This window comes from Pipistrellus hanaki, assembly GCF_964339955.1.
Source record: "Pipistrellus hanaki genome assembly, chromosome: 6".
NCBI classification, from domain to species: domain Eukaryota; kingdom Metazoa; phylum Chordata; class Mammalia; order Chiroptera; family Vespertilionidae; genus Pipistrellus; species Pipistrellus hanaki.
In genome coordinates, this window is record NC_140508.1 from 65892533 (window position 1) to 65918759 (window position 26227).

At 53.2% G+C, this 26227-nt stretch overlaps 2 protein-coding genes across 35 annotated transcripts in view; one reads left to right on the forward strand and one right to left on the reverse strand.

The window, feature by feature from the left end:
* Positions 1-7954, forward strand: part of ZMYND8 (zinc finger MYND-type containing 8) — a 103809-nt gene extending 95855 nt beyond the window's left edge. For 24 of the 31 annotated variants that reach the window (XM_084887481.1, XM_084887483.1, XM_084887460.1 and 21 more), the window contains one exon: positions 6514-7954. In XM_084887481.1, the coding sequence (XP_084743607.1) occupies positions 6514-6744 (231 nt within the window). In that variant the 3' untranslated portion in view covers positions 6745-7954. Of the gene's footprint in view, positions 1-143; positions 225-6513 lie in introns of all 31 variants that reach the window. The other 7 variants (XM_084887456.1, XM_084887484.1, XM_084887478.1 and 4 more) reach the window with 2 other exon arrangements.
* A 9910-nt stretch (positions 7955-17864) lies between these two features.
* EYA2 (EYA transcriptional coactivator and phosphatase 2) overlaps positions 17865-26227 on the reverse strand; it is a 202288-nt gene continuing 193925 nt past the window's right edge. For all 4 annotated transcript variants that reach the window (XM_084887495.1, XM_084887493.1, XM_084887492.1 and 1 more), the window contains 2 exons: positions 25517-25617; positions 17865-18642 (listed from right to left, as the gene is read on the reverse strand). In XM_084887495.1, the coding sequence (XP_084743621.1) occupies positions 18562-18642; positions 25517-25617 (182 nt within the window). In that variant the 3' untranslated portion in view covers positions 17865-18561. The remainder of the gene's footprint in view (positions 18643-25516; positions 25618-26227) is intronic.

Consider the following 26227-nt stretch of genomic DNA (forward strand, 5'->3'; position numbering starts at 1 on the left):
TCTGCTGCCTGTGCCACCGGACAGAGGGCACAGAGGTGCCTTGGGGCAGAAAGGAGCGCCAGCCCCCCAGGACCCCTGGACTCCCCTGGGGGCTCCATTGGCCCCAGTGCCGCGAGTCCATCTCTCTCTCTTTGTATTTCTAGACCCTCGACCTTTCTGGCTCCAGGGAGACGCCCTCCTCCATTCTCTTAGGCTCCAACCAAGGCTCTGGTACGTTGCCCCCTGGTGGGTCGGGCAAGGGGAAGCCATTTCCTTAGAGAGAATTCGAAGGGTTATTGGATTTCAGACGACCGTGGATCCTTAGGGATCCTTGGGGGTGCCCTGGGCGGGTGAGTGGGGGTGAGGGAGTCCAGACACCTCTGACGTGGTCCGCGTTTGCCCGAACAGTAAGTCCTCGCTCAGTGCTGCCGATGGTTGGGCAGCTGGAAGGGAAACCATGTGTGACGGGACTGGTTTTCCTGTAGGCCAATGGGTGCAAGCAGTTAAGCTGCGGCCTCTCATCCGTGTTGTCATGAAGGGACGCTGAACAAAACAGCGTAGTTTGAGGACCCTCTGTATTTACTTATTGGGGAGCCACATGAGATGTCACCTGGACAGGGGGTTCCGCTGTGGCCCTGGGCGGGGAGGCGATGATGTGCTTTGGGGGTGGGGCTGTCCTTCTGCCCCCCGGGAAGTGACCACAATAAACGACACCGAGGGGGACTTAGTTCCCAGCACCTGTGTTCGGTGGGTGAGGGCACTCGAGCCTTGTGGGAAATGAAGAATAATTTTAGGCGGATGATCTTGCTGTAAAAAAATTGTTCTTCTTAGGAATAAATAAACTGGCAGGCTGTGTTGGGAGATTTTCCAAGACTGAATTTTGGTTCTTCTCTTCTGTGAGATTTGAGCTGTCCTTCTTTCTGGCCCAAAGAGTCTCTGTCCTGTATTGGGGTCATTCCATAAGGGTTCTAAGAAGGTATCTTCTTCACTGAGGACAATTCTGCTTCATCCAAGGTTTTTCAGCTCCAAGACCTTTCTCTCTGCTAGATGATTCACAAATTTTTATGTCACTTTTGCATGTGAAGTGCTTGGAGGATGCAATGATATTCACTGCTAGTATGGCATGAGCGGATTTTAGGGAGAATATGAACTTGGCATTGAATGCAAGTGAACCACCTATTGAAAAAGTTAGTCGGGGCCCCCCCCCCCCCCCCCCCCCCCCGCCGATTCCTGACAGAATCTCTGAGAACAGATGCATTTGGCGCGGAAATGGCTTTTGCTTTTGATATTTTCTAGTCCCCTTTCTAACAGAGAGAGCAGGCTTTGCACCTGAGCAGCATGGTGCCCACCTAACAAGTTAATACTACAATTTGCTTTTCACTGTGTTTGTGTAAGAGTTGCCTTTTACGCATGGGCAAGTGTCAATGACTTTCTGCCTGGGGTGGTGCTATAAAAGCGTCCGTTTTATTTCAGTTTAGACATGAGTTTGAACTAAAAACATGAACTAAGAGGTATGTAGGCGGGCTGTGGGTGTGTCCAGTTGTGCAGGTGGTGTGAGAAAGGCCCATGCTGGACAAACGCTGTTTCGGACAGGGGGCGCTGTGCAGGTTGTGCAGCAGCCAGGTGGTGGGATCCACAAGGCTGATGGGAAATGACCGATGTCGTGGTGTGTGGAATCTGCTGGAATAGGCCGGGTTGTTGACAGGACTGTGGTTGGGAGCTGCATCGGATTCCAATTCGGAGGCGAATGAGGTGTATCCTAGCCCAGCGGTCAGCAAACGCTGTGAAACTTAGGGCCACCTGGGCCCCTGCGGGGTGAAAGCAGACACAGATAATATGTCCGTCAGAGAGGATGGCCACGCTCCAGTGAAACTATTTGGAAAAATGGTCCTTGGGCTGGATCTGGGCCATCGCTGGCTGACTCTAACCTAAAGCACACAACCCACGGGGGTGGGAAGAAGATTGTTTTTTTGTTTGTTTTGTTTTAATATATTTTATTGATTTTTTACAGAGAGGAAGGGAGAGAGATAGTTAGAAGCATCAGATGAGAAACACTGATCAGCTGCCTCCTGCACACTCCCCACTGGGGATGTGCCCGCAACCAAGGTACATGCCCTTGACCGGAATTGAACCTGGGACCTTTCAGTCCGCAGGCTGATGCTCTATCCACTGAGCCAAACCGGTTTCTGTTTTATATGAATTAAGTAACCTGTAGGAGAGAGGAGGCAGGACGCTCTGGTAGATGCTGGTGGAAGCTCTGGTAGGTTTGGCCCAGGTGGGTTTGGGGCAGAGCATAATCCCCAGGGAGGGGGAGGGGAAGCCCCCCCCCCCCCCCCCCAATTCTACTTTAGATTCTGGAGGGTGTGTAGCACTGGACTTTTTGCAGAAGGTTGAGGCATACGACTGAGCTTCTGCCAGCCTTGCTGTCAGGGACGATGCAGGTGAAATCTTGTGGAGGGCAGTGGGCTCAGTAGAACACTGGGGTTCTGAGCTCTTCCTAGGCGTCTGGTACCAGGATGGCGAAAGGAGGGAGGAGTCTAGTTGGAAGGGAGAGAGGTTTAGTAGGGGGTCTGAGCTTCCCTGGGGTGGGCACGGGCCTGTTGTCTCTTAAGTTGAAAAATGTGACTAAGGCATTATGTGCATAGAATCCGAGGAAATAAGCCGTACGGGGAGAATAGAGGCCCAGTCCCAGCCTCATTGCTGTGTGCGATGCATGTGGAACTCACCTGCTTACTTGTAAATAATGTCCTTCCCTACACTCTGGTTCTGGGCTTTATTTTTTTTTTATTTTTATTTTTTTTAATATATTTTATTGATTTTGTACAGAGAGGAAGGGAGAGAGAGAGAGAGAGAGTTAGAAACATCGATGAGAGAGAGAGTCATCGATCAGCTGCCTCTTGCACACCCCCTACTGGGGATATGCCCGAAACCAAGGTACATGCCCTTGACTGGAATCGAACCCGGGACCTTTGGTCCCCAAGCCGACGCTCTATCCATTGAGCCAAACCGGTTTCAGCTGGGCTTTATCTTTAGAAATTGCTCATTGATTTCCAGCTTTAAAAGATGAGAGGTAGGCATTTGTGGAATATAATGAACACCACAAAACGATGGACAAAAAACAGAACCAGAGATGAAGCCTCAAACGGACTGTCCAGCCTATGAGGGAAGGCAGAATTAAGGGGGGTGCGGGGGGTAAGACATCAACCAAAGGACTTGTATGCATGCGTATGAGCATAACCAATGGACACAGACAGTAGGGGGGTGAGGGCATGTGCTGGGGGTGCGAGTGGCCGGGGAGAGGTCAATGGGGGGGAAAGGAGATTCATGTAATACTTTAAACAATAAAAAATTAAAAAAAAAAAAAAAAAAGATGAGAGTTAGGGTCATAGACGACGTCTCTTCCATTTCATCCCAAGCCACTTGCCACTATTTTATGTCTCTGAGTTCCCTGGTCAGAGACAAGTCTTACCCTCTGGCTCCTATTCTGCCAGCTCGAGGCAGTCCTGCCCATGCCCCGGCGGCCTGTCTCCTCCCTCACTTCTTGTGCCTGGTCCGTCCGGACTCCCGTCTTCTCCGCTCCGATGCACCTTCGTCGAGGCTGAGGACGGGAGGGTTCTGTGGCTGCAGTTGTCTTCCCGCTGGGGGCTGTGGGCCCGCCTGGGGATTGAAATGCCCGCCCCTGTGTTTGTGTCGGGGGCTGTCCCCTTGGTCCTGGCATCCGTGTGTGGGATCACATTTCCGCTCCTGGGCGGCCTTGCTAGTTCCTGGAGCTCCTGTTTCCCCCTGGATCGTGTCTCCAGCTATTTCCTAACAAGCTCTTCGCCGTTCTCAGCTATTTTATAGAGACGTCTTTCTTGTCTCTCATTTTTGACTCTTCAGTTTCTGACGTGATGGGTGGGTGTCCTGCCATCGGAGCCGAGACTGTGGCTCACCTGACAGCGCGTCTGCAGCCCCATCCTCAGCCCGCACCCCCTGTGCCTCTTCCTCGCCTCCCTCCCTCCTCCTCCCTCCTCCCTCCTCCGTGTCCACATGGCCGTGGATTAGCTACTACTTGCCCTCTGCAATCGGCATTGCCTGGCGCCGCCTCCCACCATGCTGGGGTCTGGCTGTTAGGCTGTTGGCAGAGATCACGGTTCCGAGGAGTTTGCTTTCCAATGCAGAGGATCTGTGGCTCCAGAGTTGCTTTGATGTCGTGCATATCTTATTTCCACCTGTCATGCCGTGCTGTGTCCAGCGATCCTGCGGATGGTTTGGTAGGCATTTTCAAAAAGCGTTAAGTGTCCCCTGTGAGCCACGGAGTGGAGAGGCAGTGCTCAGAGCAGTGGCCTGACGAGGCCCAGCGATGGTGAGCACACGGGGGTGTGGATCTGAGTGGACAGACTCTGAGGATGCCTGTGCTGTTTCTTCAGTTAGCAACCACCTGCCTCTGCCCCAACCGCCACCGACCTCCAGCCGCACCCCACCTACTCGGCCCACAAGTGTGAGTACGCCCCCGCCCCCCGGAGCCGCCCAGCCCCCTCCTGGCAGGCGGAGGCCGGGGGTGTGCTTCTGTGGGGGTGTGTCCTTTTCTGTTCTTCTGAGTGATGGGTCTTGCTTTGGGCTTGTATGTCTTGGTAACGGGCCCTCTGGTGGCCATGGAAACGGCCAGAGCATATGGTTTGGCTTCTCGAGGGGACTTCCTCGCTCTTTTCCTAAAAGGCCCCCGGTGAACACCGATCCTCCCCACGCCCTGTCCGTGTGAGCTCAGCGTAGGCCCCACAGGTGCTGTCCTCTCAGCCCCGCACTCATTCCTCCACGCTCCCCTGAGCAGGGCACTCTCTGGGGCTTACTGCATGGCTGCAGGGACTTCTCACGATCGGGGCTGACCAGCCTCAGCGCTCCCCAGGGTCCTTCCAGAAGGACTGATGGTGCCACGGCCACGCACGTCCAACTCACAGGCTGACGCGGGCCAGATAAAGAGGCACGGGCCCGCAGGCCGTTCGTTTGACATGCTTGAGGTAGGCAATCAGATCGGGCAGAATGCTACGAAGAGGCAGAGTGGGGGCTGTTAAGGTGGAGCTGGCCCCAGAGAAGTCCCGATTGGTCGTTACAAAATAGTCAGAGGGACGTGACGTACAGCATAGGACACACAGTCAGTGACATGGTTCACAACTACGTGTGGTGTCAGGGGGTCTCTTTGTAAAGTTTATGATTGTCTAATCCCTAGGCTGTACACCCTACACTAACACAAAATAATGTTGAACGTAATTGAAAAAATTAAAAGTAAAAAAAGGCCGCCCCAGCCCCGCTCTGAGGGTCCATGATGCAGTGACCAGGAAGCTCCTCTGTGAGGACTCACCTTGGAGATCCCGTCATTCTCTTCCCGCCCTTCCTGACAGCTCACCCCCTTCCCCCCACCGATGACACGGCCCCCCTCCCCCTCATTTGGATCCCTGCCTCTAAACTTGAAGCGGACGTCTTTCAGTCAGCTAGTACCGCCCCGCCCCCTCGAGGCTCTGCACAAAGCTGTGCTCCGGTCTGTCTGTCGGAGCCGGTACATGGCCTCAGTGTGCAGGCCTAGGGGCTCGCTGCCAGGCTCTCGTAGGCGCCTGTCCAGGGAGGCCGCACGCCTGGACCGGGGGACGGCGGTCCAGGTACCTACCTGTCTGCCACTGCGGCTCCTCGTGTCTCACATCATGTGCCTCGTGGTCCTTGACGCCGTCTCAGGTCTGACCCGGCTCCGCACTCCGTGGTGACCCTCCCTCCGGCTGGTCCTTCCCGGGGCCAGTGGTCTGTGCTCCCCGCTGGCCTCGGCCGTTCTGGTCCCCGTTCCTCCTCCTCTGTCATCCGCTCCTCTGGGTGGTTTGGGTTCCGTCTGTTTCTCGAGTTGCCTCTACGTTGATCGGAGAAACTTGGTGTTAAGTCGGTAGACCACACATCACACTCGGTGGGGCCTCTCCCTATGCCTGAGGTCGGCCGCAGGCGCTCGGGGTGCTCAGTGTCATGTCCTGAAGATGCCCGGGTATGGGCACTGCCCCCGAGGGGCCTTCCCTGGCCATTTCCTCTCTCCTCTTCCTTCTCTGTGAGCATGACACCCTCCCGTCTTTCCAGCCAGCGCGGTGACATCTTAAGGTGAGAAGACGTCCCGCTTTTGGACAATTTGTCCCGCGTCCCACGGCGTTTCAAAAACAGTTTTGAAACGCCGTGGGACACATTGTTAAAAATTGAGACACTCCCGCCAAAAGCGGGACATCTGGTCACCTTATCCTAAGGAGATGCACCGTCTGCCTTGGTCTTCTGCAGACCCACCCGCTCCAGGACGCGGGGTGGCCATGCGGGGGGCGGGGTCCAGGGCGGGCAGAGAGGGGAGCAGGGCGGGTGGAGAGGGTGCAGGGCGGGTGGGGAGGGGGTGCAGGGCGGGTGGAGAGGGTGCAGGGCGGGTGGGGAGGGGGTGCAGGGCAGGCGGGGAGAGGGGTGCAGGGCGGGCTGCACGGAGCGCTGCTCCCGTGGAGGCGGTGGGAGGCTGAGCCTTTCTCTCTGTTGCTTTCCCCCCAGACCACGCCCGGGGCGGTAAGTCCGGGGGCTGGAGCGGCGGCGGCAGCGAGGAGAAGCGAGGACCATCGCGCTCCGAGCACAACAGCAGCGCGAAGAGCCTCCTCCCGAAAGAGTCTCGGCTGGACGCCTTCTGGGACTAGGGCCGCCCCGGGCCCCGCGCCGCCCGCCCCGGGCCCGCGGGGGAGGAAGAGCGCGGACCCTGGGCCGCCGGGACTCGGTGCCCAGACGTGAGGTCTCGCCCTTCGGACCCGGGGCCCCGCGCGGGCACGGCCCCTCCCCCCACGGAGGGCCCCACACTACACACGCCCACGGCCCACTCCGAGGACCGGCCACACCCACACGGACTTGGGCTCTCGATGTAAATAATGTACAATTTGTGGATGTCCCTGAACTTAGAGTACCTCCCCTTTTTATATTTGTATGGACTTTAACTTATAAAAGGTAAAAAAGGAAAAAGAGAAGCCGTTAGGAAAACACACCCAACAACACAGAGGACGTCCCGGTGTTGGAGAAGGGTGGTCCGTGGCCCCTCCGTCAGTCTGTCCGTCCGTGTGGAGGCGGCCCACGGGGACGTGGTTCCGGCACAGACTCTGCCATCGCGGGCACATCCATCAGCCACCGGCCCTCCCCGACCCCCCACTCCTGCTCCATCCGATCACGCTCTCTGGACCCAGAGCGAGCTCCTGCTCCGCGACCTGGGCGCCGACTCTGCTCCTAAAAGGGAAAACCCACGTCCTTGTTTACAGAAGGGAGGCAGAGACAGCCCCACTCGCCCGGCGCAGGAGACGAGAGCACCGTCGGCCGAGAACACTGTCGGCCGTTTCGAGCCCGTGGCCTGCGGCTCCTTGCCGCCCGCTCACGCGCTTGCAGAGAGACCCTGTGCTCTGGGGGACATGCGGGCGGAGGCAGGTGCACGCAGAGGACCCCGTTCGAGCCTGGGATGAAGCATGTCTGTAGTATTTATGCCGACGGGATTTTACGTTTTTATGTAAGCATGAAACCAAGGCAGCAAGCGCGCAAGCCCACGCCCGCCACGCTGGCCGTCACACTGCGGACGCTGTGTAGCTCCATTCTGTACGCTGTGCGGAACGAAACGCATCGAGCGCGCAGAGGGGGGCGTCTGTATAGGAGAAGATTAATTGTACGATACCATTCCAGCCCATCTCGTTGTACATTTTAGTCTCGTTTCCTTTCTCTTCACTGTTGGTAAGAGGATGCAAAGCTGTACAGTGTCCAGCTAGTTTACCTGTATTAGAGGAGAAATTAAAAAGGGAGTGATAGAAGGAGACAGGAGAGAAAGAACATGTGTGAATTGCAGTTATCGGAAAAGAAATAGCCTAGCTGGCCTTATTTGTGAAGCATAATTGCTTTTAGCATATGGAAGTATTTTTTCACATTTTCTTTGTATAAAATTTGTATTAAACTTAAATATCTTTTTTGACGGTGGTGTTTCTTTGTGACTGAGCCAGTGGACTCACGACACGGTATGCTCTTTTGGGTTCCTCCCCTTCTCCCCACTTTTTTTCAGATTCTTCACCTTTTTTAAAATTAAACTGTTTTGGAAAAACGGCTTGGGCGTCCTCGAATTTGCAGTCTTCCCCTGGGTCTGGATGGCCGCGGCAGGTTTGCGTGAGGCACCCAGGAGGCCAGGTCCGCAATAAGGGCCCCGCGTCCAGTTCCTTCAGTGTTTTTGACGGAACCATGCCTGTCACAGCCCGCAGCTGATGGTATGCTGATGGGCAGGGAAACAAGTGAGGGGCCCCTGGGACTCATCCCAAGTGGCTGCACGGGAGGGTCAGGATTGGGTGGGCAGATGAGGAGGAAAGGACTTGGGTGATCCGGACAGGACTGTGGGCCCTTCTTCCTCTGACTTTAGTCTGGACCCAGTGTTTCCAGGTGCCCAGTGTCTCTGACTCCATGAAGGAGGAAAGGAGGGAGCGCACCATGGGCTCTGCCATGATCCTTGCTCTGTTAGCGATGGCCAGGATGGTCTAGGGGTGATCTTGAATGCAATTAAGCCCTCTCGCCACCTGGTGGCCACGTTGCAGAACTGCAGCCCCAGGGAGCGCCATTGGGAAGCCCTCAGATGTGGCATCTAAAGGTGGGGTAGATACCAAAGGTGGTAAACAAGCAGGGTGAGAGGGAATCCAATGGGTGTGATTGCCCACGGCCTGAGAAGCCGCCTGTGAGCAAAAACTGAAGAGGTGGGGACAGGGCCAGGCTGCTAGGGCAGCGACTCTAAACTCGGGCTGAACATTAGAAGCACCTGGGGAGAGAGAAAACAAACCAAAAATGCCCAGATGCTACTTCCCTGAATAACGACAGCCGTCTCTCTGGCGCTTGGGTCTCTATATTTTCCAACGTTGCTCGGGTGACCCTAATGGGCAGCAGAGCTGAGAGCTAGTAACCTGGTTGGAAGAACAACCCAGGTAGAAGGAAGAGCAAGAGTATAAAAGGCCTGAGGCGAGAACCTGGCTTCTTTCAGGAAGAGAAGGCAGGCCAGTAAGGCCAGGAACGAGGAGCTCAGAGAGGCAGAGGGCTGGCCAGGGTGGGAGGTGAGATGGGTGTATTTGCATTAGTTAAAGTCCAGTGGTCGGCAAACTGCGGCTCGTGAGGCACGTGTTGTTGTAGTGTAACCCCCATCTTACAAAGGACGCCTCAAAAAGCCGAATTATAAAGTCATTTACTAAAGGCCGGCGGCATACGAGGGGCTACAGCGCTCCAGACCTCGCAGCCCCGAACAGCTCGCCACATCTGGCTTATAGGGGCAGAATATCTCAAAAGCATCTTTGGGTCTGGAATGTTTCTCGACAAGCATTTTTACAGAAGCGAAATTGAGCAACTTAGTTATCCAAAGTATGTACGAATCACTGAGTCAACAGAAACACATTATCTGGGACCACCGGGGCAATTTAGAATACTTATGCTGTCCAGATTCCTGGACCACTGAGTCAACCTAAACTCAGGTATCTGTAGCCACTGAGACAATTTGGGATAACTGAGTTGTCCTGGGTCCCAGAAGAATGTGCTTCCATGACCAGTGCGGTCACAATCAATGGGACATTCAAACCATCATCCATGGAGTATTGGGGTAGCATACATAAGTTCAGAAAATCAGAATAACTTTTAAATGGGTACAGAACCCAAAACAGCGAGGTTAAAATATTAAACAGCAATTTTTACTCAAGTATGGTTGCTACCATACTTCAATGCCTCAATCAGATTGAGGATGTTTTTTAGCAAATGGCCAGCTTAGGAGTACCTTAATTAAGTTAATAACAATGTACCTTACTTATGTAGTTTCAGTTTAAAAAATTTGGCTCTCAAATTTCAATCGTCGTACTGTTGATATTTGGCTCTGTTGACTAATGAGTTTGCAGACCACTGGGTTAAACCTAGGTTTCACCTGGGTGTATCTGATAATTGAGTCTAAGTACCTGAGATATTTAATTGGCTGAACCTGGATACCATCTCAGTCTATCTGATTGGTTGAGCGTGGGTCACGTGCTTAGTCCAACTGCAAGGGAGGCTGGAAATGTGAGATTCTGCCTGCTTCTGGTGCAGACTCCTGAGGTTGGGAATTGTCCACACAAAAGGCCTTAGGTTGACAAAGACTTGACAGCACCCACTGCAGAATTGTCCAAAGTTTCTGTCTGTCAGGTCAGTCGTAGAGAGCAGAATTCACCCAGTCAGTGAGAGCAGAAGGATTTGGTAAGCCCACAGGGGTGTAATCTGTATGGTATCCATTTGGCTAGGTTGGAAACTACATTTCCCAGAATCCCTTTCCTTGAATGGTTCTGAGCTAGAATTGACCAAAAGAGCAACTTGTGTGAGATTTTTGAAGGTGGATAGGAAGCAGTGTTAGGGGCAGAAATAGAATACTGGGGACTAGCTATTAGTTATAAGAAAACTCATAAGAAATGTTAATCATGCTCTGTGAACTGTGACTGATTTGTTCTGATTAAAGAAAGCACATTCTAACCTGGCTGGGAGGTGTACGGGGGACCTGGGAGCTCCCTGGTGATGCTGCTCATCCGCTCCATCCAGGAAGTGCCTGTTACCATGGAGAGAATAACCTTGTGGAGGAAAGGAGACAATGGAGTCCCGGATGTCCCCTGCCCTTTGCAAACCCCCTCCCCTCCACATTGCCCATGTTGCTCGTAATCTGTAACCATTATACCCATTCTTATTCCTGTGCCCACTTCCCCACGTACCCTTCACCCTCGTACCCCATATGAACAGCTGGCTTATGGGGGGAGGGGTGCAGAGGGGATTTTTGTGGGTGACCTGCTGGCATTAATGGAATAAATGCTCCTATATGGTCCCACCTGGTCTCTGTTGAATTGGCTCAAACAGTGACCGGCAGCCTGGCCCCCTTGGAGGTCCAGTTTCAGCAGCAGCAGCAGGCTCCCTGGCCCTGGCTGTTCTCGGCGCTGTGTCCAGGGCTCCTGGGCTCCAGTGCCTGGCCCAACCCCGGGTGCTTGGCTGCAGAAGTGATGTTTCCCCATCGACTTACCTACCAGTGCCCCTCTGCAGACCCACGCGGTGGCTGGATGTGCCTCACGGCTGTTCAGAATGCCTGGCTGCTGACTCCCTATGCTCCCCCTTTCAGACCTCCACTCCCCCAGCTCCTCCCACCACGGGGGAAGGCCCAATGCCCATCAGGTCTTACCCCAAACACCTGGGCCAGACCTGGCTGCGTCCCTGATTGGGTCTGACTGACACCGGATGAGTATTTACAGAATCATTGGATGGAGAAAGCCACACTGCGGGCCTGAGTCACGGTGGGGGTGGGGTTGGGGGTGGGGGTAGGAGTTGGGGGTGGTGCTGCTCCCACGGGAGAAGGCACGTGCCCCTAACCTTCCTCTCCACGGACCTCAGCACCTACCACGGCCGTTCTCTGTGACGCCGCTGGCTGGCGGGCCGCACCTGCCCCAGGTCCCTGCTGTAAGGCGTCTGTGGGCCGGTTTCAGCTTTCTAGCCTCAGCAGCTCAGGGGAGCACAGCAGCAGGAGGAGGGCGGGCTGGATGTGGAACAAGCCAGTTCTCACCCAGAGATGTGGCTGGGGATTGAACCTCTGGCTTTGCCATCCGGCCCGGGACACGGTGTTCATGGGAAACCGTTGTCCACCCGGCCCAGCACAGAGTCCAAGGCCAGGCCAGGGGGGCACCAGGCCGCTTGTTAGAACAACCCAGCCGTGACCTTGGTTCACCTTGGTAAGCGGGAGAAGCAGGGCAGTATCGTCTACAGCTCAGGCAGTTCACGCGCAGTGCACCGAGGGACCCGCTTTCTGCACGATGACATCAGCCCAGAGACTGAGAAAGCTGCCTGAGCTCACACAGCTGTTTAGTGGCCGAAGCTGAACTTGACCCCAGTCTGATTACACACAAAAAAAAGCCTGCTCTTAGCCATTACTATACCTTTGTCACTACTGTAAAAGCCACTCATTCACTCACTCACTCATTCTTAATTATGTACTCAGTCTCAGCTGGGCAGTTTCACGTGCTGGGGACAGTGGTGGACAAAACAGAGGTACTCCCCGACAGGTGTGGCTCAGTGGTTGAGCACTGACCTATGGATCAGGAGGTCGTGGTTTGATTCCTGGTCAGGGCACACACCTGGGTTGCGTGCAGGAGGCAGCCAGCCGATCAACGATTCTCTCTCAGCATTGATGCTTCCATCTCTCTATCTCTCTCTTCCTCTCTGAAATCAATAAAAAAATATTAAGAAAGAGTAGATATAAAGAAAAGCCACACAAAAACAGACAGAGGTAGATAGAGGGCCGTGGTTAAGATGGGAATTACAAACTGCTCCCTGGGCCACACAAAGAATGGAAACCAGAGGAACCCTTGGGGAGGAAAGTAGACATAGACATGCTTTCTTTGTAACTTACACGTTAGATTTGTGTATCATTTTTTTCCTCCTTGTAACATGTTAGATCCCTGGGCTTAGTTTTTGTTTCTCCACTTTTGATAGACAAGTATTTCTCCACGATGAAAAACACAGCCAGCATGTGTGATGCTAAGTGGTAATGATACTTGGCCTCAGTGTGTCGGGGAGACACTAGGGTGTGGTGGGGACTGTGGTAAACAGGCGAGCCGGGAGAGTGCCTGCCGCCGTGGTGTGGCTCCGGTGACCTGGGGCAAATGCAGGCCCAGTGCCTCCAGATCGTCCACCCTTTTTTTTTTTTAAGAATGTTGAAAATTTAGGCTTTGAGTTCCATCTCCCAGTTTTAAGTAGTTGGATCAAAGTTTGAAAACATAACGTGAAAGGAATAAAACTGGTCTGTGGGCCAGATCTGTCTGAGCCACTGGACTGCCACCTTGGGCTGAAGAGCATTAATTAAGGAGCCAAAGACGCTGGCTGGAATCGAAGCCCCGCCACCTTTCAGCTGGGAGGTCATAGGTGAGCCACAACACCTCTCTAGGCCTCAGTTAGGCCCTCTGTAAAATGGGATTTATCAACAGCATTGCTGGCCAAGCCTTCTTCTCAACTAGCATTTTCCAAACAGTGGGATGCGAAATTGATTTGGTGGATTTTGACCTGCACCATTTAAAATAGAATAGGATGGAAAAAAGGCTGCATCATAGTAGTATAGGACAGCGTTTTTCAACCGCTGTTCCGAGGCACACTAGTGTGCCGCGAGATGTTGCCTGGTGTGCCGTAGGTGCAGACAAGACAAGAATTTTATAATTTTTCACTATTTTGTTTACTTAATATTTCATAATAAAGTAATTATAAAATACTTTCTTTGTGTTTATTTGATTCCTATTCAAGAGAATTACTTTATATATAGTCAATATAGGCACAGAGTTAAATTTTTTAACATTTTCTAATGGTGGTGTGCCTCGTGATTTTTTTCATGAAACAAGTGTGCCTTTGCCCAAAAAAGGTTGAAAAACACTGGTATAGGAAGGCATTGTGCTGTGAAACATTTGAGCTCCACACGCATGACAGGCATGCACTAGTATTTACACACACACACACACACACACACACACACGCATGTCTGTATTCTGCTGGATCTTGATGTAATTTGCATTTCTTACTGAGGACTGGGGTAAAAAAGTTTGAAAACCACTGGTCTAAGTTTTGTTCTGCCTGAATGCACTCAGTACTAAAGACGAATCTGTGAGGCTGGCTCTCTGTCATCCCCATTAACAACTGAAAAGCTGGGGTTCACAGAGGTGACATCCCCACAGGTAGTAAAAGGAAGGGCTGGGATTTGACCCAATGATCTTAACCATCATGCATTCCTTCCTCTCCAGACAGGGCTATGGTGGTTGAGCTGATTCAGGTTAAGGGCTTAGTCTAGTGCCTGGGACACAGCAGATGCTTAATAAATGTTAAAAACTGGGCTTGTAATTGCAATCTCTCCATATATATATATTAGAGGACCATTGCATGATATTTGTGCAAGAATAGGCCTTCCTTCCACTGGCTTTGCTCCCGGCTGCCCAGGAGCCGCCAAGTCCTCACTCCCAGCCAGAGCACTGCTCCCTCCACCCCCTCCCTCCCCCTCATAGCAGGTGTCCCACCCCAGCTGGTTGTTCCATGCTTGCATATGCAAATTAACCTACCATCTTTAATTGATTAACTTGCATACTCACACCTGATTGGCTGTGGGTGTAGCGGAGGTATGGTCAATTTTACATGTTTATCTATTATTAGGTAAGATATATATGTATACACACACACACTAATAAAAGGGTAATATGCTAATTAGAATGGGTGACGGGACATCTTCCAGACTTCTGACTTCCTTTCAGACAGTTAGGGGGCAGCCAGGCAGGCAGTCAAGCAGTTAGGAGCCAGAGGTCTCAGATTGTAGAGGGATGTCCAACTACCAGTTTAGGCCCAATCCCAGTCAGACATCCCCTAAGGGATCCCTGATTGGAGAGGGTACAGGCCAGGCTGAAGGCCCCCCTCCACCCATGCATGAATTCCATGCACTAGGGCCTCTAGTGTGTGTGTGTGTGTGTATATATATATATATATATGGAGAGAGAGAGAGAGAGAGAGAGAGAGAGAGAGAGAGGAGGGCTGGGTCTCTGTAGGCCCATTTATAGCAGAGTGGGGGGCGAGGCTGTAAGGGCAAAGACACACCCTCACTACCTACAGCCAGTGTTCACCAAATATATATATATATTTTTGCCAAGTAGTTAATGATGGAATTTAAAAAGCAGTATTTGGCTGGAGCAAGCTTATCAGCATCCTCAGAAGTTCTGGATATAAAAATAAATCTCCATTTTCCCCAAACAATTTGAACTATTACATTCACGTTATTAAAAATCAGAGCAGGCAATGTTTCAAGTTGGGCAGAGCGAGGGGACCAGGGGACCAGTGCTTCCCAGCCCTGTGGGGCCGATGGCTCCTGAGGCCCTACAGTGCCCAGTTGCCTCCCAGCACAGACACTCCTCTGGACTGGGATCTCCATGTGGCACAAGTCAGTTTACCAGGAAGCCTGGGCGGGGCCTGAAGGAGATGCTTTGCAGGAGGCTCAGGCCGGCCGCGGCATTGCACTGCCCTCTGGTGGTCACCGGAGAGCACAGCCCCGCCTGCGCTGAGCTGGCCTCAACAGGGGCTGAACAGTGCGGGGAGAATGGAATGACTGCAGACCATGCAACAGCGGGAGCCACCTTAAAAGCATCATGTGCGAGCGAAGCCAGGCACCGAGGGGAGTGTCCTGAGGGCCCGCTTACTCGTATATGAACTAGATGTGGCCAAACGCAGCGACAACCTGAAGCCTGTGGAGTGTGGGCAGAGGCTGGGCAGGGCCGAGAGGCAGCTTATCTTCCTTCTTGGTCGGGGTGGCGCTCACCCACGGGCAATCACAGGTGAAAACACATCAAGGTGCTTACTTGTGCTCTGTGAGTGAACGCCCTGGACTATAAAATAAAGCTAGAAAATCTCCTTTAAGTTCCTGGGGAGTCCCGTGACCACAGGCCCTGCCCCCATCCTCCTCACTCCAAGCCATCCTCCCCACTGTGGCCATTCTCCCGCTTAGAAGTCTGGCGTCCTCATTGGGTTTGGAATAAAATCCCTACTCCACCAAAGTCCAAAAGCCATGACCAAAGGGTCCAGCCAGATGCGACCCGGCCTTGCCCTCTGCCCCCTGGCCTCTGCCCAGGCCTCTGGCCACTCGGCCTCCTTTCGTTCCCTGCAGCCGGAAAGCCCCCTCCCGCTCACCTGGGAATGCTGAGCCTCCTGGTCTCTCCCTGGAACACGTTCTCCGGCTCTTCTCACCACCCGGGGCTGATCTCGGCTCTCCCCTGCGCAGAGGAGACCAGCACTGCATCGCCCCTCCTGCAGCCAGGGCCTGAGGAGGAGGCAGCCTCCACCGCTGACCGAGCAGCTCCAGGCCACGCATTCTGAAAGCCACAACCTCAGCCACCAGGAAGCCTGTCCCTGGGACAAGCACGGGCCACTCTGTGGAGCCTGCATGCTGCTCGGGGGACAGCCTGGGACACTCACTCTCAGGACCCCTTTCAGCTGGTCTCCTGGATGCTGGCTGGCCTCAGCCTCCGACCCACCTCCTCCTCCCCCTGAGGTCACATGGCCTGCTCTTCCCTCCTGCCCCCTCCTCTTCCTGAAAGGGGACTGAGGTGTGGTTCAAGCGGGAAAGCAAGCCCGTGTGCGGAGGAACAGGTGTGCGTGCTGGCTCCCTGCTCCCTCTCCGCCTTTCCTCTCACGGTAGAAGGCTGGTGCGTGAGAAAGCTGGGGTCACAGTGCGTCCGCCTGCTTCCTGGCGTGTTCCCTGCACAGGAATGTCAGCTCCGGGAGGGTAGGGACGGCTTCCGTCCATTCGCACCCGGAAGTCGAGAAGAGCACCTGGTAGATGGTTGTTGACCCCTTGACCCCACCTGACCAGGTGGGGTGAATGAGTGGCTGCAGCACCACCACGCACACCTGCCGGGGGTTTCCTGGGTCCCAGCCCAGACCGCTTTGGCGGCAGTGGCTCGGTAGAGGCGAGGCTCCTGGGATGGGGCAAGGAGGAGGTCGTCTGAGTCACAGAACCGGTTTTCTCAGCCTTTGCACCAGCACCGTGAGGCCCACGAGGAAAGTGCTGGTGCTGTTATTTGGGGGGAGACTGTGGCCAGAAACAAGCTCCATCTGTCTATCCAAACACCTATTCATTCACTCACTCACTCACTCACTCACCTTTCCATAATACCACACCATCATCCACTCATACAAACAGCCATCCACCCACTCATCTCACCACACAAGCATTTGGTCATCAGTTCAGTCTTCCATCCCATCATCCATCTACCCATAACCCTATATAAAAAACCATCTTATGGATAGTTAACCATCCATTTACCCATCCATCCTCCTATCACCCAGCTAGCCATTCACCTTCTAATTCTCCACTATCTGGTCACCTAACCAACCATCCACCCGCCCACCCAACTATTTAACCATATATTCATCCATCTGTCCAAATGTCCATCTGACTATGATTCCAGCCATACTTCCATCCTCCCTTCCATCTCATCTAGAATGGGATTCCAATAGGTATCAGCATCCACTCTGTGCTTGCTCTGGGATGCAGAATCGAAACCAACAGAACCTGCCCCAAGGGAGTTCAGGGTCTAGTGTGTGGGGGTGGTCTGTCTCACCCTGGGTGATGGCCTTCTAGCCTCAGAGATTCTAGCTGGGAGACCCCAATTACCGTGTCATCTCCCGACTCCACCCACGTGGATACACCAGCAACTGGTAACCTGGATTTCACCAACATGGATAGCGGGGGAAGCCTATACTTGCATTTAGCATCTAACCAGATGGATCCGGCCCTGATTGGACCTCTTTGAGCAGCACCAGTCCTCCAGGTGTCCTCAGAACTTCTCTAAATGACCCTCCTGCCCCTCCATGGGTCCTTGGCGCACCCGCTGGAAAATAAAATCTCACCATTGGACCGGAAGGTGTTGTATTGTTCAGCCCAGCCCTCATTCCCCCCAGTCCTTTTAGTAACAGCCACTGACTTTCCCTTTGGGGACCAGCTCTCCCCAGCTTTATGCTCATGAGGGATCACACCCCAAACCCAGCTCCATGGAGCCCATGACCCTTTTGGCCCGTGTGGTTTTGCTAGAAGATTCTCGAAGCCTCTCTGCCGCTCAGGGAAGAGCCTGCAGGGAAGGAAGGCCACCCAGGGGAACATCGTTTGGCCGCCTGGATCCAGCCACGCCCAGAGGAGCCATCACCTAAAGTTTCCGAAGACTTTTTTATTTTTATTTTTTGGCTTCGGCAAGTCCGAGTTGGGTTTTATTCCTTTGTAAGTGAAAAGGTCCTGGAAAGACAAACAGGTTCAGAAGCCGCAGGAGTGGCCATGAAGTAACGACACCCTATACCCGGTTCAAAATGTAAACGTGGTTTTATTGAATGCCTTTTCTCCATCACAAGGTACCGCCTCCTCCCCACGCCCCCTCCTCCAGAAAACAAGATGGCAGCATAAGGCACGTGCACTGTCCACACGACGTCAGGGTAGGTCCTTACACACAGAGATAAGCAACAGTCTTCCCACAGCCCCCAGGCGCCGCCCGCGCCGATTGCTCGAAGATGATTGTCCCCCCAAAAGCACGCCCGGAGCGGTGTGCCCACCTCAGAACCCAGGCCGCGCTGCATGCCTGTTTCCAAACCAAGCCGGACCAACGCTAAGGAAACCAACCACACGGGATGAGAACATAACAGCGGGGGAATGAGATTCGTCCATAAATTAAGAAGAAGAAGAAAACCCGAGCCTTGTCCCGCCTCGCCCCAGCCCTCCCCCGGATCGGCCACCTCGCCTTTGTTCTGTGAGACTCGGAGGAAAGCCTGGCCTCCCGGTCAACCCTCTCCCCCAAAGTCAGACGCCCCAAAGCCACTGCCAGGGACTCTGTGTCTCCGGACCCGCGTCTGGACGGGAAGAACAGCTTCAGGGACGGTCCCGGATGGACGGATGCCTCCTCCTGGCTGCAGGGACCCTGCCCCGGGCCCAGCATCCGGCGGGAGGCGAGGCCTGGGCGGGTGGTCCGGGGGCAGGTGTGACGGACGGACGTGAGGGCTCTGCTATAAATACTCCAGCTCCAGGGCGTGCCTCAGCGCCTCCAGGTCGGCATGGCAGGATATCCGCCAGAAAGGCATGTTGTGCTGGAACACAGAACACCAGCCCACGGTTAGGCCCTGCTCTGCGCCCCGCGGCCCCCTAGCCCGCACCCCCTGGCCCTGTGCGATGGCAACGCCAGACAGCAGAGCCCGCGGGCATTTTCCAAACCAGGAGGCACCTGACGTCGTTAGCAAACCTGCACCCACCCATCGGGCCACACCGGTTTCATCCCCTCTGGCCTGTTCTGCCCAGTTCATCTACCGAGACCACCTGGCATTAGCCACACAGCGAGAGGGCGACTGATTTAAAACGTGTTCCCAGTCCTGCTGTTTCCAGAAGGACGTCTCAGCGAGTTAACAGCCCCGCCGACACCTGCTCCTCTTGTGTGAACAGAGTGTGGGGCAGGCCTTGGTGGCGAGGGTGGTTTTCTTTGTCACTTTAAAAAAAAAAAAAAAAAAAAAAAATATATATATATATATATATACAGCCGAAACTGGTTTGGCTCAGTGGATAGAGCGTTGGTCTGGGGACTAAAAGGTCCCAGGTTCGATTCCGGTCAAGGGCATGTACCTTGGCTGTGGGCACATCCCCGGTAGGGGGTGTGCAAAAGGCAGCTGGTCGATGTTTCTCTCTCATTGACGTTTCTAGCTCTCTATCTCTCTCCCTTCCTCTCTGTAAAATATCAATAAAATATATTTAAAAAAATAAAAAAATATATTTTATTGATTTTTTTTACAGAGAGGAACAGAGAGTCACAAACATCAATGAGAGAGAAACATCAATCAGCTGCCTCTTGCACACCCACTACAGGGGATGTGCCCACAACCAAGGTACATGCCCTTGACTGGGATCGAACCCGGACTCTTCAGTCCACAGGCTGACGCTCCATCCACTGAGCCAAACCGGTTCTGGCTCTTTGTCACTTTTGTTTTTCTGTTTTCCTTTTCTTTATAGCAGGCGATGCTTGCTCTGTATTGCCACCATGGGATCAAGTTTCTTTTAATTTTTATATATTGATTTAATTTTATTTTATTTTTAAAAAATATATATTTTATTGATTTTTTTATAGAGAGGAAGAGAGAGGGATAGAGAGTTAGAAACATCGATGAGTGAGAATCATCAATCAGCTGCCTCTTGCACACCCCCTACTGGGGATGTGCCCGCAACCAAGGTACATGCCCTTGACCGGGATCGAACCCGGGACCTTTCAGTCCACAGGCCGACGCTTTATCCACTGAGCCAAACCGGTTTCAGCTATATTGATTTTATTTTTTTAAAAATGTGTTTATATTGATTTCAGGGAGAGGAAGAGAGAGGGAGAGAGCATCATCCACTGGCTGCCTAGGGCGTGCCCCAAATTGGGGATTGAGTCAAAAATCTGGGCATGTGCTCTGACCGGGAATCAAACTAGAGTCCTCTTGGCTCATGGGTCGATGCTCAACTACTGAGCTACATCAGCCGGGCTTATTTATTAATTTATACAGAGAGAAAAAGAAAGAGAAAGAGAGAGAGAGAGAGAGAGAGAAAGAGAGAGAGAGAGAGAGAGAGTCACTGTTGTTCTACTTATCTATGCATTCGCTGGTTGATTCTCTTACGCTGGGAGGGCTTTGCTGACCAGGGATTGAACCTGCAACCTTGGCATATTGGGACGACTGAGCTACCTGGCCAGAGCAGGATCAATTTTTGAAATTTAATTTATTTTTAATTAAATAATTAAAATTTGTTGTTGTTAATCTTCACCTGAGGATATTTTCCCACTGATTTCTAAAGAGAGTGGAAGGGAGGGGAGAGAGAGAGAGAGAGAGAGAGAGAGAGAGAGAGAGAGAGAGAGAGAGAGAAACATTGATATGAGAGCAACATTGGTTGCCTTCCACATGCATTCGATCCCCAACCAGGGCTGGGGATTGAGCCTGCAACGGAGGTATGTGACCTTTATTGGAATTGAACCCGAGACCTTCCAGTCCTCGGCCCAATGCTCTATCTACTGAACCAAACTGGCTAGGGCAGTTTTCCAATTTTAAATAGAAGTGAGTTGATTGGAAGGAACACATTAAGTAGATAATAGTGTAGGTCAGTGATTTTCAACCGCTGTGATGCAAGAATTTTTAAAGCATGCAATACCTGACCTCTTTTCCCTTAGATTGTCAAAGAAAAAAAAATGACAACATCCAACACAACAACAGCTGTCCAGTGTTAATGAATCAAAATTACACCTATTTTTTTTTTTTTGTCAAATCAACAAAAAATTTTTTCCCCCCGTGTGCCACAGAATTTTAATGATTAGTTTGCGTGTGCCATGAGATGAAGAAGGCAGAAAATCGCTGGTATAGGTAGCATGCAGATAGAACAAAAGTGGTGGCTGGTGTGTGAAGTGGTGTGTTAACTAACGCTGAAATCACTCATGTGAGCAAGAAGTGTGTGAACTATTTCCACAGCCTGAGGATTAGGAGCAGCGTCCTGGCCAAAGCTCGGCTCTCCCGCCACCTGCTGGGTGACCTTAAGCAAGTCACCCTGCTGTTTTGTAAGATGTTAGCTATTTGCCGAGTCCCATCACCATGGCTAGTCACAGTGCACGTCCACTAAGTGCTCCATAAGTATTAGCTGCTATCATGATTATGTGTTCGTACGTCATGTCTATTTCTACAAGGGCATGTTGTATAAGTGGGACAAAGTCAGGAAGCATGCAGGACAGGCAGTATATGTGTGCGAAGGGATGAATCTGGGGGGTCTTCAGCAGTTTAAACAGTAAGTAAGATGTGCAATGTTTTGACACATCATGCTTTAAATAACAGTCTTTTAAATCTACTGTTACTGAGCCAGACGCTGTGCTAGGTGCTTTATTATCTTGCCGAGTCATCCAAACGAACAGAAACACTCAAAACAAAAAAGGCTTTTTCCAGAGAGGGAGGAGAAAGAGACGAGACTTTATGTGACTAAAGTTACCTTAGTGGCAAGCTAGTGATAACTAGGATTGCAATCATAGTCGTAATGCAACACATTACTCCATCTAACCAGGTCAGGACCCTCCGAGAGAGGCATATGTCTATCTTATTTTACAGACGTGGCAACTGAGGCACAGAGAGGTCATGTCTGGCTCCCGAGAAGAAAGCTGACTGCATTTTGTCGCTGGAAAATGTAACCATTGGCTAAAGTGGTTGCCTGCCCAAAAGCCATCCTTCCTACCCCTTGCTTCCAAAACCCTGAATCTAGCAGCGCCGTGACCAGCTGCAGGCGAGGACCTGTGATAATCCGAGCGAGCCATGCCACCCATTCCTGCCTGCCGGGGATTTGTCTGTTGTCTCTCTGACTTGTGACCTATTGAAGCCAACAGGGAAGGTGGCTGGGGGCAAAGCCCTCCCAGCATAATTACAGCCAGAGGCTATGGTTATAAGCTTGAACCTATGGTCTGAGCACGGCTTGATAGAGTTCAGGTGCACGTAGTTGAGTAGATTAGAACATTGTAAACATCTTGACCATGCCCTTACTTTGTCTGGTGGAATCCGGCTATAAAGTCAAGACTTGGCTTGGGGGCACTGTCGCTGTCTCTCCATCAGAGAAGCAGCGTCCCACAGAGACCCAGCTTTCATTCTCTTGTCTGTCTTTTCTAAATCCTTCACTGCCCCCAGGTTTACCCTTGGCCGTGCATGGTGCAGGAAGGAGGAAAGAGGGAGGAGGAGGGGGAAGGTGAGTTTGTCAAGCAAAGTCCTCAACAAACACATTTCCCCCCCCCCTCCTCCCTCCCTCCCTCCTCTCTCTCTCTCTCTCTCTCTCTCTCTCTCTCTCTCTCTCTCTCTCTCCCTCTTTCTCCCTCTCTCTCTCTCTCTCTCTCTCTCTCTCTCTCTCTCTCTCTCTCTCCCTCTCCCTCTTTCTCTCTCTCTCTCTCTCTCTCTCTCTCTCTCTCTCTCTCTCTCTCTCTCTCTCTCGTTCTCAACAGATGGTGGGCTGCTAGCTGGCCAGAACCAGCCTTTGACATTTAGCACATTCTCTTGCTCCAGGGAAGCAGAATCCTATCCATCATGGGCAGATGCCATCTCTAATGGCTTCCAGTGGCCCAGCTCCCTATCCTCCCCCCACCCTGCCCACCCTTCTTTCCTCCGCAAGAGTGGCTTCTGGCCGCAGCTCTTGTCCCCCTTTAGAGACGGTCATTCACTTTTCCGGGAGGATCTGAGCAAAGGAGGGAGGAAATGCTTCGGCCGCCTCCCTCCCGGGCCGATGGGCCAGAGCACAGGCGGATTTATCACGTGCGGAGACGGGGAGACAAATGACCCACTAAGATGGAGATATTAACAACACTGTCAGCCAGAACAAAGCCCTCTGTCCTGTCGCTGTATTTCATGCTGTTCAGGTGTCAGGCGGCCGGGGCTAATGCCTGCCCCCATCAGGCCAGGAGAGCCGCTGGCACCCAGCGCTCCTCACTAATGGGCAGCCTGCTGCTTCTGACACTGGGGAGGTTTTAGGGGAGTCGGTGTGTGTGGGGGTGTGAGCCCTAATCTCTGGTGGACTCCATCTCATCTGACAAACTCAGGGGTGTGGTCTGACAGTGTCCTGCCAGCTGCTTGGAGCAAAACGCACATCAGTTTGCCTGTACCTGCTGTGTGGCCTTTTTAAGTAAGTTAATTAACCCTTCTGAGTCTCAAATCTGTCTCCTGCAAAATGAAGTGGAATAATACCCATTGTGCAGGGAGGTCTTAAGGATTAAATAAAGTGGTGATGGCAGTAATAAAGAGCTGTAGTTAAGGGCATGAGTGTAAATAATTCTCCCGTTATTTCTCTAATAGAATCATTAGATACTGATGTTTTGGGCAGTTATCTGTTATACTATCATTAGTATTTCACTTCAGGATAATAAAGGGGTTATTTAAAAATATCTATGCCCTATCCCAGTGGTTGGCAAACTCATTAGTCAATAGAGCCAAATACCAACAGTACAACGATTGAAATTTCTTTTGAGAGCCAGATTTTTTAAACTTAAACTTCTTCTAACGCCATTTCTTCAAAATAGACTCGCCTAGGCAGTGGTATTTTGTGGAAGAGCCACACTCAAGGGGCCAAAGAGCCACAGTTTGCCGACCATGGACCTATTCAGTTGGGCATCTGGCAGTGACTGGTCCAAGGACGTCCCTGACATTCTTCAGGTGAGAACGAGGGCGAGCTCAGGGTCACAGGCAGGGGAGCTCTCCAACCCAACTTTGATTGAAGCAAAAAGCTCAATACTCATTGTCCCGGCCTAGGGCGGAGCTTTCCGCTCCGTCTGCACTGGGAGGGGGAAGGGGCTCAGTGGGCTATGGGCAGTCTCACCACGCTGGGACCTGGCACGGCGCTTCTGGCACTCCGGTAACTCAGGGATAATTCCCGTGACTCAGCCACCTCCTTGGCCGTATTCTTGAGTATCGCCTCTATCACTGTCATTTATTCAATACGTTTCCCTCTAATCCAATTCATCGTTAAAAGTGAAAGCTCTTCCTCTTAGAGCAAGTGCTCAGAGTGAAAGCTGAGGTTCTCCTGAGGGCCCCTCCCCTCCCCGCCCCACCACTCCCCAGTGCCTGGGCCTCCTCTGTGGCCATGCCGGCTCCTGCAGGGGCTCCAGCCTGCAGGCCTCTGACCATCCTGGTTCCTCGCGGAATGCCCTCCCTCTGATATCCACTTGGCTCACATCTTCAATCCGATGTCACCTCGCAGGGAGGCCTGCCTTGGCCCCGAGCTACACGTGCAAGCTGCCCCTCCCCTGGAGTCCCCTCTGCTCCCGCTCTCCGCTTTATTTCCCCCAAAGCCCTGCGCACCGCCTGACACACAGTGACACTTTGGTGCCTGTGAGCTGAGGGAGGGGTGAGAGCCACGTCTGCTCTGCTCACTGCGGGACCCCCAACAACAGTGGCCGGCACACAGTGGGTACCAGCCAGTGGAGCTTACACTGCGGCTGGAGGATTTGTGACTAAGCCGCTGATTGCAGAGACAATCCTCTCACGACAAGTGGGGACAACTTCTGGAAGAAAGAATAAGGACCGTGGGGGTGGGGAAGGGGGTCGCCGGCAGGACTGATGTAGCTGGAAGGGCAGAGGGGGAGCCGGTCTGAGAACTCCTCACGCAGGAAGTCCTGCTGGGCTGAGACTGAAGAATGTGTGTGTGTGTGTGTGTGTGTGTGTGTGTGTGTGTGTTGGGGGGGGGGGGTAGGGGAGAAGGGAAAGGGGAGGGAAGGAGCCTTCAAGGTGCAGGGAGCAGTGTATGCCCAGGTTCCAAGCTCTCCTCCAGAGCCCCTCTCCCACACCCTCGGGGTCCTCCCTCTCTTTATGGTTCACCCTCCGAGACCCTAAACCTGGCTGCATTTCCTTGGAATTAGTTGCGGTGGAAGAGGGAGGAAACCTGCCCGAATGAAGCTCTGTGACATTAACAATCCATTCCCAGGCCTCTGGGGGGCCTGCAGGTCCCACGGACGCGGCTGACAGGCCCGGACCCAGACCCCTGGCAGCTGTTTCTTTTCCAAGAGCAGAGCTGCGGCTACCAGGCCCCCGCCCCCCCCCCCCCCCCCCCCCCCCCCCCCCGCCCAGGGCCTGAGATCACATGCGGGACTTTCTTTCTCATTAGCCTAATGCTGCCTTTATTAACCGGGGAGGGTTCCTGGAACACGCGATCAGTGAGTATTAAATAAAACACACGTGGCCCAGCCCCACCGGCCTGCCCTGACAGCGTCTCCTGCTCAGAGCAGTCGTCCCAGAAACAGTCCAGGGCCGCCAGGGTGGCGGCCAGAGGCAGGGAGCGGGATTTGCAGAAGGAAATTACTCGGGATGCTTCTGCGATGTGCAAATGGGAAGCAAAGAGCCGGGAGGGGGCCGGCCCGGAGGCAGCAGGTGTGCTCAGAGCCCTGGAAACTCGAGAGGGCTCCGGAGAGGAGCGACAGCGGCCGCGAGAGGGAAGAAGTACCTTCTTCGCTCCCTGCTCCTCTTCGACCCCGTCCCCGATCACGATGTACACGGCCTTCCTGCCGAACCTCTGCATTATCCGCTCGAAGCAGCTCTCCTTCCCTGCAGGCACGGAGACGGAGAGGGAGGAGAGGAGCTGGTGAGGCACAGAGCCTGGTGAGTGAGGCGCGCTGGCTGAGCCCTCCTGGGTGCACTGTCCCCCTCAGGGTCAAGTGCACATCATCTCACCCTCCAGCAACTGAGGCTCACACTGGGTCGTCCCCATGTGACCCCATGACAACCAGAGGTGCAGAGAGGGTAAGGGGCCAGCCCAGGGGGACGCAGCGGTAGAGGCAGTGCAGGGTGTGCAGCAGGCTCCGGAGTCCATGCAGCCGCCTGGGGAGGAGTGACGGACCGTTTTCCAGAGGTGGTCACGAGGCTCGAGGGGCGAGGCGGTTTTCCCAGGGTCCCCGGCCCACCTGTCATGACCGCCTCCCCCATCACCTTCTTCCCGGTGTCTGGGCAGCAGCCTAAGTCCAGACACGATGGATTCACATCTTAGTTCTTCCTGATTGCGTCAGCACGTTTGGTAACCATAACAACAAACCAGCACTAAATAATAACGAGGGACCGCTGCGCTGACTTCACTGTACACCGGGCTCTCTGCTAAGGGCCTCACCTGCCTCAGGCCTAGCGTGCTCAGCCTCAGCCCGTGGCCATGTGGGCCGGGCGT